This window comes from Alexandromys fortis, unplaced genomic scaffold (genome assembly GCF_014885135.2).
Source record: "Alexandromys fortis isolate MF-2015 unplaced genomic scaffold, M_Fortis_MF-2015_v1.1 scaffold_114, whole genome shotgun sequence".
Classification (NCBI taxonomy): Eukaryota; Metazoa; Chordata; class Mammalia; order Rodentia; family Cricetidae; genus Alexandromys; species Alexandromys fortis.
In genome coordinates, this window is record NW_026068046.1 from 2557048 (window position 1) to 2569238 (window position 12191).

At 36.6% G+C, this 12191-nt stretch overlaps 1 protein-coding gene across 13 annotated transcripts in view; it reads left to right on the top strand.

Annotated features, from left to right (window-relative positions):
- Stag2 (STAG2 cohesin complex component) overlaps positions 1-12191 on the top strand; it is a 182391-nt gene that overhangs the window by 112570 nt on the left and 57630 nt on the right. For all 13 annotated transcript variants that reach the window (XM_050118854.1, XM_050118856.1, XM_050118859.1 and 10 more), the window contains 2 exons: positions 2798-2962; positions 10618-10714. In XM_050118854.1, the coding sequence (XP_049974811.1) occupies positions 2798-2962; positions 10618-10714 (262 nt within the window). The remainder of the gene's footprint in view (positions 1-2797; positions 2963-10617; positions 10715-12191) is intronic.

A 12191-nucleotide genomic window follows, 5' to 3' on the forward strand; every position in this document is an offset into this window, starting at 1 on the left:
GGCTAGCTTAGCCCTGGAAATAACAGCACACAAATTGTATTCTTTTAAACACTGCCTGGCCCATTAGTTTCAGCCTCTTATTGGCTAATTCTCACATCTTGCTTTAACCCATATTTAGTAATTTGTGTAGCATCACGAGGTGGTAGCTTACGGGGAAAGATTCAGCATGTCTGACCTGGAGGTTGGCTCCATGGTGTCTGCCCAGCTATGCTTTCTTTCTCCCAGCATTCTGTTCTGTCTACTCCACCTATCTAAATCCTGCCCTATCAAAAAGCCAAGAGAGTAACACACAGACAGATGACCCTCCTCCATCATCACATGAATGTATATCTCTAAAAGGGATCCTGAAGTCATGAAATACAAGGGTCTGAAAATATTTCCTTGAAAGATTTGATTTTTGGCAATGACACTTTAAAAGTGAATTAGAGACTGGAAAGAACTCTTGCTTGCTGCTCCTGCAAAGGACCATCCAAGGTTTGATTCCCTAGTATCCGCATAGTGATTTAGGTGCAGGGGTTCTGACACTTTCTTTGGGTCTCCCTAGGTACCACACACACACACATGGTGCACAGACATACGTACAGACAAAATGCTCATATACTTAAAAAAATGAGTTAGGGTAAAATTGTTGATTACTTTTATCCCCTGGTAGCATGCAAAAGACCTGCGCAAGATCAAACTAGTATGGATGGAGAAGGGGGCTATGATCCAATCTTATCTGAGGAGCTATTGGCAATTGATGGCTACTAGGAAAGGGAAAAATCAGGTTTCTATAGGGATTCAGCTCCTGAAAGACTATCCATGTTCAAGTATATTTTCCTGTAGCCATGTACCTACTGGCAGCACTAAGTTGACTCCAGGGGTTAAGAAAAATAGAGAACAGATGTAATTAGGAAGGAGAAGTGGTTGGAGGAATAGAGGGAGCATTAAAGGGTAGGGGGTTAGAGGGAATTTGAACAAAACCTATATTATGAAATTTTCAATCAATAAAAAGACAATGTAGTAGGGATGGCTCTTTTTCTTAAACAAGGTGTAAAAGTTGTGGGACTATTTTGCATAAGTTATGCAATGAGCCTTTACCTTTTTTCATGCACATAATTACGTATGTATGTATGTATGTATGTATGTGTGTATGTATGTACGTACGTATGCGTAGAAGTCAGAGGACAACTCATGGGAGTTGTTCATTCCTGCTCTTTGAATCCTGGGGATTGAACTCAGGTCATCAGGCTTGGCAACAAGTATTTTACCTTATGAGCCATTTCTGTGGCTCTATATAGGGAACCATTGTCTGATTCAGGAAACTCCTACTTCCAGTACTGACAGCTTTCTTATAAGTGAACCTCATTTTTACGCAGTGATCATTAATTGAATTCTCATGGTGTTTGAGGGTTGACTCAGGACAAAAATGAATTCCATAGCTTTATTTACACACTATAAATACTTGTTTGAGATTGTAATGATGAGATTGTAGAGATGACTCTGGGTTAACAGCATTGGCTGTTCTTGGAGAGGACCCGTGTTTGATTCTTGGAACCTACATGGTGGCTCACGACTGCCTGTAATAGTTTGAGGAGATCAGTAACCTCTTCTGGCCTCTGTGGGCACACATCCATATGTGTAAGAAAAATACTTGTACATAAAATAAAGTTGAAAATTAAAAGAATATTGCAGTGAATTATAAAGCTGGCAGCAGGAATTATGTTAGGTTGTTGAACTAAGTCTGAATTACCTTACAGGAGGTTGTTCTAGCTGCCTATTCTCTTCTGTACCCTAATACAGAATGATAGACTAAGATAAAACTTGAAGAGATGTTTTTTATTTCTGTGGTGTTTTTTTTCAAACTTTGTTGATATTTTGAGTACTTTTAATGCTGTAATATGGCATTGTTTTTCAAAATTCAATTTAGTAGATTTAATTCTATTGATTTAGATCTAAGTAACATTTACTGAATTTCTTCTCGAACAGAAGTGATAATAGTAGCAATTATTGTTTTACTTTATTATGTGCTGAGTATATTTGTAATAAATATTTTCTGTTTTCATCATCACAGCAACCCTGTGTGGTAGCCATAGTTTTTATGTTCTGCCTTACAAAGTAGAAAATGTTTTTCTTTTCCTTTTATTTCTCTTTCTTATTCCTCTTCTCCCCTCATTCTCCTTCTTTTCTTTCTCCTCTTTCACAGCAAGGCCTCACATAGCCCAGGTTGACCTTGAATTTGTTTCAGTCTTCCTGTTTCAGTCCCTTGACTGTTGGAATTCTAAACACGTGACACCATGTCAGATGTGGAGTAATGTGTGGATAAGTAACATGTCCAAAATCACTCAGCCTAATAGGAGTAGACATTTCAACCTGCACTTTGTCATCAAAGATTATGATCTGCTGTAAGATAATATGAGCTTCTGGGCTGGAGAGTTGACTCAGCAGTAAGAACTCTTACAAAGACCCTGGTTCAACTCCCAGCACCCTCATGGTGGTACATAACTAACTCCAGTCTCAGAGGATCTGAAGCTCTCTTCTGATCTTCATAGGCTCCAGGCTCAAACATGGTATACATGCAAACATGCACAAAAACCACTCAAAGGCATAAAGTAGGCAAATAAATAAAATTAAAAAATAATGTATGTTTCATGGAAAACAAAGAGGTTGTAACTGTCATGTAACTTTCTTATATTTGAATGACATTCTTTTATATATCAAGTTAAAACTTAATCAGCAGCTTTCTTGGTATTTTTCTTTTCAGTTCTCAAGGATATAAGTTAATCAGCTTGTTTTTTTTTTGTGTGTGTGTGTGCAGACTTGTAAAAAAGGCAAAAAGGGTCCAGCAGAAAAGAGTAAAAGTGGAAATGGAGGAGGAAAACCTCCTTCTGGTCCAAACCGAATGAATGGTCATCATCAACAGAATGGAGTGGAAAACATGATGTTGTTTGAAGTTGTTAAAATGGGCAAGAGTGCTATGCAGGTAAGAGTTATGATATTCTTTGAAGTATATTTGTGTATTTTTAAACTCTAGTAACATATAAAGTGCTGCCCTGTTTTTTCTTTTCTTTAATTATTTCTTGTGTGTATCCCTCTCCAAGTTTCCTGTGTCATGTGTGTTGCCATTTCTGTGCATGCATGTGCTCCATGGTGGGTATGTGGAGTTTAGAACTGATGAACTCACTCTTTTCCTTTCATCTTTATGGGGACTTGGAAGAGCAAACTTAACATGGCCAGACTTTCTTAGCAAGTGCCTCTACCCACTGAGGCATCTTGCTGATCCTCTTTTTAATTTTACTTGTTATTATTGTGTCTAAGTATGGCATGCTTGTGTGACTGTCGGTATGGAAGTCAGAGGAGAGCTTTCAGCAAGCAGTTGGTTCTCTACTGTGAGTTTCAGAGATTAGACTCAGCTTCTTAGGCTTCCATGGCAAGCACTTTTACTCACTGAACTATTTCACTGGCCCTTCCTTTATTTTTCTGATTGTGTTTTAATAAATTCAAAATTATGAATATATTTATAATACCTATCGTTGGGGAGGTTGCTGGGACGCAAACCTAGACTCAAACCTATTCAAGGCAAGTATTCTAATCACTACATCTCACTCACTCACTTTCGTTTTGGTCATTGCCGGACTTTCTGCATAGTAAAGCAAATGCTTTGCCGCTAACTAAGCTACAACTCCAGTCGTTTTGTCTGGTGTCCTTTATTTTTGTAAATTTCAGTATTTTAGTTCGTTTGCATTGCTGAAAAATGACCTGGTCTACATAGCATATAAACAACAGAAATTGGTTTCTCAAAGTTATGGAATCTAGAATGTCTGGGATCAAGGTGCTGTAAGATTTTTAATGTCTGAAGGGCCTTTTGGTTGATAGATAGAGCATCCTATAAAGTCTTGCCAAACTTTCCTAAGACTATCACACTGGTACTAAGGTCTCAACATCACATGCAATGACAGGAGGTATACAAATTACCAGAAATTTCAACTTAGAGTCACTGCAAAGTAGATGCTTCTGTTTTTCTCTAGTCTTTTGTGCTTTTGCTATTTTAGGTTATTTTAGACTAGTCTAGCTTGCACAGGGACCTGTGTTTGTCCCCAGCAATGAAATGAGAAAGATAAGTAAAAAGTGAAAATAAAAACCTGAACAAACTCTGTTTCTGCTTGCCCCCAAGGGACATTTCTAGTTATCTCCCCAGGGATTACAGTAAAGCTCTTGTCCACCTCTAAGTTATGTGTATTTTCCTCTTGTGTTACTTTCCTGAGGCCAAATTTGATCAAGGAAACCTGCTTTTTAGAAACTGGGTTTTTCCCTTACTCAAAAGTTTCAGCCCAGATTTCCTTATGGCATACTTTCTATTTTTCAGCCACAGTGCTCAGGCCTTTATGTTTCTCTAGGTGCTTGGAATAGTTCCTTTTCTTTCTTCCAAATCAAATAGGGATGACTGAATAAAAATTCATTCTTTTATAAGCTTACTTTTAATTATGTGTATATATGTGTTTTTGCATGTGGGTGTATTCACTTAAGTGCAGGTGCCCAAGTAGTACAGAGACATTGGCCCCTTTGAAACTGGAACAACAGGCAGTTGTGATCTGCCTGAGTGGATATTCAGAATTAAACTCAGAGTCCTTTGTAAGATCAGTGTGTGTTTTTAACCTCTGATCCATCTCTTCAGCCTGTAAATGTCACTATTTTGAAAAGCGTTCTTAGGTACTGTCTTCACTTTTCCAATGTAACATTTATTCTTACCTTACTCTTGACATTCCATTAACACATTTACAATATCAGATTATAGTAATGTGTGTATATCTGGCTCTGATTCCCCCTCTTTTATTTCTTTGAGACAGAATGTGTAGCTTGACTGGCCTGGAAGTAGTGACTGTCTTGCTTTAGTCTCGTGAATGCTGATATTTGTCGGCTTGTGTCCCTATACTCAGTTCTAAATATGTTCTTAGTGTACTATTACATTAGAAGAAAATTTACCTATTTGTGATGGTATACACTTGTAATCCTAGTCCTTAAAGTTGAGCTACATAATGAATTCCAACTGAGCCTGAGGTTTATAGCAAACATCCACCTCCATAGAATTTTTATATCACTTTTAGTGTAAGAGCTTACATTTTTTTTACATTTTTTAAATTCTGAAAGACTTGCATTCCTATTGTAAGTTGTCCTTGAATCTCAAGTATTATTAATAATACTTCGAATTATTCTGGGATGTTCTTTTTAAAATTTTATTGGACATTTTTGTAACTATATTGTTTAGTATACCCTTATTCTTGGTAATATAGTGCTACCCAACCACAGAAATGCTTTTAGAATTTATGCAGAGCTATTTTGGAAAAATTTGTCTTTGCTCCATGACTTTTGTTGGTACACATTAAATGTCTGGTGTTGCCACAATTAGTCGTCCTAATCATCTAAAGACTTCTTTACTCAGGCATGGTAAATAGTTTTTGATAACTCAGAAGTTGGAGTTAGCCAGAGCTTTACCTATACATAACTTTTCTATGTGACTTGTGCATTTTAGAGTATATTGTCTGAGTTTAGAGTCTTAAGTAGTATCTTGTCCCCGAGCATTCCAAGAAACTAGTGCAGCTGCTGTGTGGCTTCCTATGACCTAATTTTCAACATAACTGCTACACTCTGTTATATGGAAAGAAGGCATAGATCCCTCACCTTTTACTGGGGGACAGATTTTAATCAGGTTAAACTATTACAGTGTATGGTGTATTCTTTCATTCTTTTCTTATTGATCATTTTGGGAAAATGTTTCAATACTTCTCTTAATTGTGCTGGTTACCCTATATAAGATGTTGTATTGAATATGACTTAAGCGTAGGCCCATTACTATAATAAATATCTGACATGACTAGCATAAGAGGAGGAAAAGTTTATTTGAACTCAGTTTCAGAGTTTTCAGTTTGGTTATTTGTCTCTCCGGCCTCCTCTTTGGGTCTATAATCATGTGTTACTTCCTGGTGGGGAGAACCTGGGTATTGTGTGGAGCGGAGGGCTGCGTTCCTGCCCAGCTTCTGCAAGGCTAGCTTTATACCCAAAATAACAACACACAAATTGTATTCTTTTAAACACCTTTTGGCCCATTAGCTCTAGTCTCTTATTTGCTAACTCTCACATCTTGATTAACCCATTTCTATTAATTTGTGTAGCACCACGAGTTGGTGGCTTACCAGGAAGATTCTTAACTGGTGTCCATCTTGGAGAGGAGAGCTATAGTGTCTGCCTCACTTCCCTTCTTCCCAGCATCCTGTTCTGTCTACTCCTATCTACGCTGCTGTCCTATCAAAGGCCAAGGCAGTTTCTTTATTAACCAATGAAAGCAACACATTGACAGATGACCCACCTACATCACTGCAGTGATAGGAGTTATGGGCTGCATTCTGCCGCCCTGGAGGGCTCCTGGCCACTGGCTAGCTTCACCCAAAATAATTACACGGAAACTGTATTCTTTTAAACACTGCTTGGCTCATTAGCTCTAGCCTCTTATTGGCTAATTCTCACATCTTGCTTTAACCCATATTTAGTAATCTGTGTAGCACCACGAGGTGGTGGCTTACCAGGAAACATCTTAACGTGCTTCCATCTCAGAAAGGAGAGGCATGGCATCTTCTTGAATCTGCTTCTTTCTCCCAGCATTCTGTTTTGTCTATTCCACCTAATTTTCTGTCCTATCAAAGGGCCAAGGCAGTTTCTTTATTAACCAATGAAAATAACATATAGATACATGACCCTCCTCCATCACCTGGGATAAACTTGTTTACCTCACAGCAATCAGAAAACAAAGGTAGTGCATAATTTTCTTTGAGGACATGCCTCCAACTGCCTCAGGTTCCCATTAGGACCCCAAATGTTAAAGTTTCTACCACCTTCCAGTAAGTCCAAGTTGAGGACTAAGCCTTTCACATTTAACACATGGACCTTTGCAGAGGGCGGAAGAATTCCTGGTCCTTATAGTCCATGTCCTCTAGCAATAACTTTGTAAGGTCTAGGCTGCCACTCATCTACTTTGTATATCGTCACCTCTTCTGAACAGTTTGTATAAATGAAATCATAGAACATATGACTCTTTATGAGTAGTTTCTGTTATTTAAAGTAACTCTATAAAAAGTTTTATCTCTTGTGGCCTGTATTATGACTATTCCTTTTCGCCGGTTTGCTATATTGTATGAACATTCACTGTTTAATTATATATTCCTACATTCTTACACATTTGTTTTGTCAGTACTTCCTTGTTTTGAACAGTGCTGTACAAGTGTTTGGTTAGACATATGTTTTAATTTCTCTTGAGTAATATATACCTGAATATTAATTTGTTGTGTCATACATATTCTATGAACATAGAATACATATATAATATTACTCTTATGTTTAACTTTTTGAGGAATTTCCAAATGATTTTCCAAAATGACTACCATTTTATATTTTGCTAGCAGTGTTTTAGTGTTTTATCTTTCTACAGCTTTGTCAATGTGTGTTGCTATAGTTTTTAAAATTATGATCATTTAGTAGGCATGAAGTGGTATCTTTTTCTGTTTTTTTCTTTACTTTTTCTTTGTATTAGACATCTTTTCATGTCCCTTCCTCTCTTTCTCACTCCCCCTTCCCCTGTGTGTCTCTGTGTGTCTATGGTCTGCATGCATGTTTGCCCTCTAAGGTTAGAAGAGGGTATTGGATCCCCTAGAGTTACAGGTGAGTAACTGTGAGTGCTGGGAACCAAACCCAGATCCTCTGGAAGAACAGTAATTATTCTTAGTCTCTGAGCCATCTCTCCAGCTTCCACTTTGCCTTTTTAAAAATGACATAATTGTGAAAGTTCTTTATATATTTTGTGCACAGATAACTTGTTAGATACGTGACTTAAAAACATTTTATTCCTTTCTGTGGACTACCTTTCACTTTCTTGATGAAACTTTTGAAATATAAGGTTTCACTTATTAATACTTTCTTGTGTTTATACTTTTGAGCTACTCCCTTTTTATTTTTGTTCTAGGATTTTATAGTTTTCTTTCTTTTTTTAAAAAAGTTATCTGATCAATTTGAGTTAAGTAGTATATGTACCATATATGGTATATATATGTACCATATATGTGTATGTATATGTATAATCTTGTAAGGCAGATGTTTTTCCCACTGAGGTATCTCCCCAGGTCAGATATTTTCCTTTTAAAATACTAATTTTGATATTTAGTTTCCTTTTTAGTTATGAATTTTATTTAGCTTTAATATTTACAAATACATCAGCTGGAATTTTGATAGGAATTACAGTGAGATAAGTTTAGGAATATTGGGCATCTAATACTATTACCTCTCCACATCTGTGAATTATCTTACTAATTTATACTTAGCATTTAATTTGCCTTTTACAAAAATAATTAACATTGTTTTATTAGGGCTCACTATTGAAAAAGCATTTTTTTTATCTCTTCACTGATTCAGGCTTTTACCTCTTTAAAAATTTCAATTTTTGTTTATATTTAAATTTAAAGTTTAACCTTGATTAGCATATGACATATTGTATATAATAGTGGAATTCATTCTGGCATTTGTGTGACAGGTACCATTCAAATTTTTTTTTGTCTTTATACATCCTAAGTCATTCTTTTCAAATACTGTTGATCACTTTTGTGCATTTAAATTGACTCATTTTATTTATAATATCTTACTAACCAAAGAAAGAAGTATGACTTTTTTTTTTTGCTTTTGCTCTCCAAACCCTTTAATACTCAGTCAGCTGATGCACAAGCAAGAAAAAACATTTTTTTAATGGTTGAAGAAAATATTTGTATGCTATCAGTGAGTGTCATATACCAAATTCCCCATCATTTCTTTGACAGTAACCCTTCATTCTGGTTCATACGTTGATTCAAGGTCATAAAGGCAATCAGATAATGCTTTAAATGCCTAACTTGCTGGAGACAAATGGATCACAACACTTGGGCTTTGCCAAAGTATTCATACTACACTATTAAGGACTTTTGTAGGCAGCTCTATTTAATATGTTTTCAGTTAAATAAAAACAGTGACCCCCAATACTACAATATGCCTTTGTCTGAGACAGTGTGCCAACATGCACATTCCTTCTCAAGACTGCTGTTTTTATCTTGAATGTTAGTCTAGCTTCTGGCATCACTGATCAGTATCAAGGCTTCTTGGTCATGTGTTTAAATTCAGGTGAGAAGAGACAGTGTTCAGCATTTGTTTTTGTGGGGGAAAGTAGTTATCTTTAATCAAAAATAACTGGTGTTCAAATGTGACAATGCTGAAGCCTCATATCTATCACTTAAGAAATAAATTTGGCTTAATCAGTCTCAAGGTATTGACAGCATCCCACCGCTTTCCACTTTCTACTGCCAGGAGCCAGGCCACTAAGGGCACATTGCAGAATACCCCTCCAATCAATGTCTGCTAGTCACTTTTCTGGGCCTTCTTTCCCAGTCAGTTTCCAGTTTCTTCCCTCTCCCTTTGGTCCTCTTAGCCATATCTGGTCTGATGCAGGGTTTTCTTGGCAGTGCAGTCAGTCTCTGACTAGTCAACATCATGATGCTTGGGACTGGAGATCCTACCTGAAAAACTCAGTCAGCATCTTTGTAGCATCATCACCCTCCACCCCAAACATGCATGCCTGCCAAGAAAAAAGCAGTTTTTAACAATTCACAATAAAAGGTCTGGAAAGGGCCTATGGTAGAGATCTCAAATGTATGTCTCCAGGTCTGATATTCAACCAGAAAATACTAGAGCCAGGTTCTTTCTTACATGAGGGGTGTTGTCCACATACCAACCAGAGGCAGAAGCTAGCTAAAGCCTCATTCCATGTCTATGGTCATACCGCCCTGAACATGCAGAGGCATTTTTTTTATACAGAAAATCTTAGGATGATATATTCCCTAGAATATTATTATCACAAAGAACCAATTACACTTCATAAAATTGAACATTATTACTTAGTTTTTGTTACTTAAATTTCTAGATTTTTAAAAGTTTATGTTTTATTTTGCATATGTGCACATACAAAAGTACTTACCTTCGTCATGGTAAAAACACAAAATACTGGTGTGATATAAAAAGGAATTTCTTTTTATGTAGAAAATATAAGGGTGATTATGTTTTCTAGGATATTACAATGTATCCATGACATAATTATAGATTCCATAGAATGGTGACGTAACTTAGTTTTTGGTTTTTGAAATTTTTAAATTTGTGTGTGTATGTGCCACACAAGCATGTATATATGTCATGACTTGACTGTGGTGGTCATCATACAACTCGTGAGGGGTATGCTGGGACTGGTTCTCTCCTAATGTTGTTTTGTTCTTGGGAATTGAACTCAGGTTTCTAAGCTGAGCAACAAGGGCCATTACCTACTGAGTGATCTCATTGGCCCAGTTTTTTTAAAAAATACTTATGAATGATTAGAAGGTAGGTGGTTATTTTATATTATCAGCCAGTTACTTTATTAAATTTGATTCTATTAAAATCAAACTTTCAATTTTAAAATGAATATTTTAAAATTAATGTGGTATTACATCAATTTGAATTTTATGGCTTTCATTAGAGTTAATTGTTTCTTAGACCATCAGTAAAAACTAATGATTTTTTATTTTTTCTTGTTCTCTCTAGTCGGTGGTAGATGACTGGATAGAATCATACAAGCATGACCGAGATATAGCACTTCTTGACCTTATCAACTTTTTTATTCAGTGTTCGGGCTGTAAAGGTAAAATATATTTATTTTAGAATCATAAGTTCTTAGATACCCAGTTTTTTTTAAAGATTTTATCCCTTCTCATGGAAAATAATGTCAAGGTAGTGAATTATTTGCATTATATCTGCAAAATGTATAAGGAGAAAAGCAAAGAACAAAGCAAGAGAGAACGTCTGTTGACAAAGGTGTATTCACTATGAAATTTATCTAAAAACTTAGCAATTTATAATGTTTAAGGTATTTTATTAGATTTCCTACTTTTGGCATCTGGTTTAGCAATGAAGAAGTGGAAAAAAAGGGAGAAGGTAAATAATGAAGAGATATAGGCTTAGATGTTATGGTATAGAATAATAGAGTTTAGGGATTAAAACTCATAAATAATAGCCTCTAGTTTGTTAGAACTTTGAGAATCTTATACATTGTGCTTTGGTTATAACACCTTCCAATTCCTCCCAGATCCTCTTCCTTACCCACCCAACATATTGTTCTTTTGTGGCTTTCTGCTAGACTGTGGTCACATTACTAGAAGCTACAATCTCGGAGGAAACCAATTTTCCCTCTCCCTGGTTTTGTCTTTAGCCTAGGCTGGCCTCGAACTCGTGATCCTCCTGCCTCTGCCTCCTTCAGCAAATCCTACCGGCATGCGCCACCACTACCGGCATCTCTCCCTGGTTTTGTAAATATTTTCTGATACACTGTGAATGCACATGTGCAGCTAATTTATTGTGTATAAGAAAACAGTGCTTTCTTGTTGTTATCTACCTCCTTTGTCTCATGTTCTTTCTGTCCTTCCATAATGATACCCAGATCTTGGAAGGAGGGAGATCAGTATATATGTTCAATTCAGGACTGAGCATTCTGTAGTCTCTTATTGTCTGTACCTTGGCTGGTAGTTCTGTATGTTGGTCACCATCTCCAAATAATCAATCTGTGGGTATAATGAGAAGTCATTAGAAGTTACATTAAGACTCTGTCCATCTACCAGAATGACAGTAGTAGGTTCTCCCCTAAGGCCTATGATCCATCTAGCCATCAGTTCCTTTTCCATAATGGTGCCAGGTATTGGTTTTATATTTGGTCTGGTAAGACTGATGATTATTTTTTTCTTTCAATAGTATATAAACATAGCACCTTGTAGCACTCTGAAGACTAGGCAGTTGGGTTGAATCTTCCAGGTTCACAATGGTATACACAATGGTATAAATGTATACATAGTATACACACAATGGTATGAAGGACAGAAGGTAATAGAAAAAAAGGATTAAATTGGTTGGGAAGGGGAGGGCAGGATCAAGGAGGGGATACAGGAAAGAATAAATGACATTAAAGGCTTTTAGAAAAAATAATAATGGAAACCTACTTTGTAGAATCTTAATTTTACATGCACTCACAGTGTGAGAGGGAGAGAGGGGGGGAGAGAGAGAGGGGAGAGAGAGAGAGAGGAGAGAGAGAGAGAGAGAGAGAGAGGGAGAGGGAGAGGGAGAGGGAG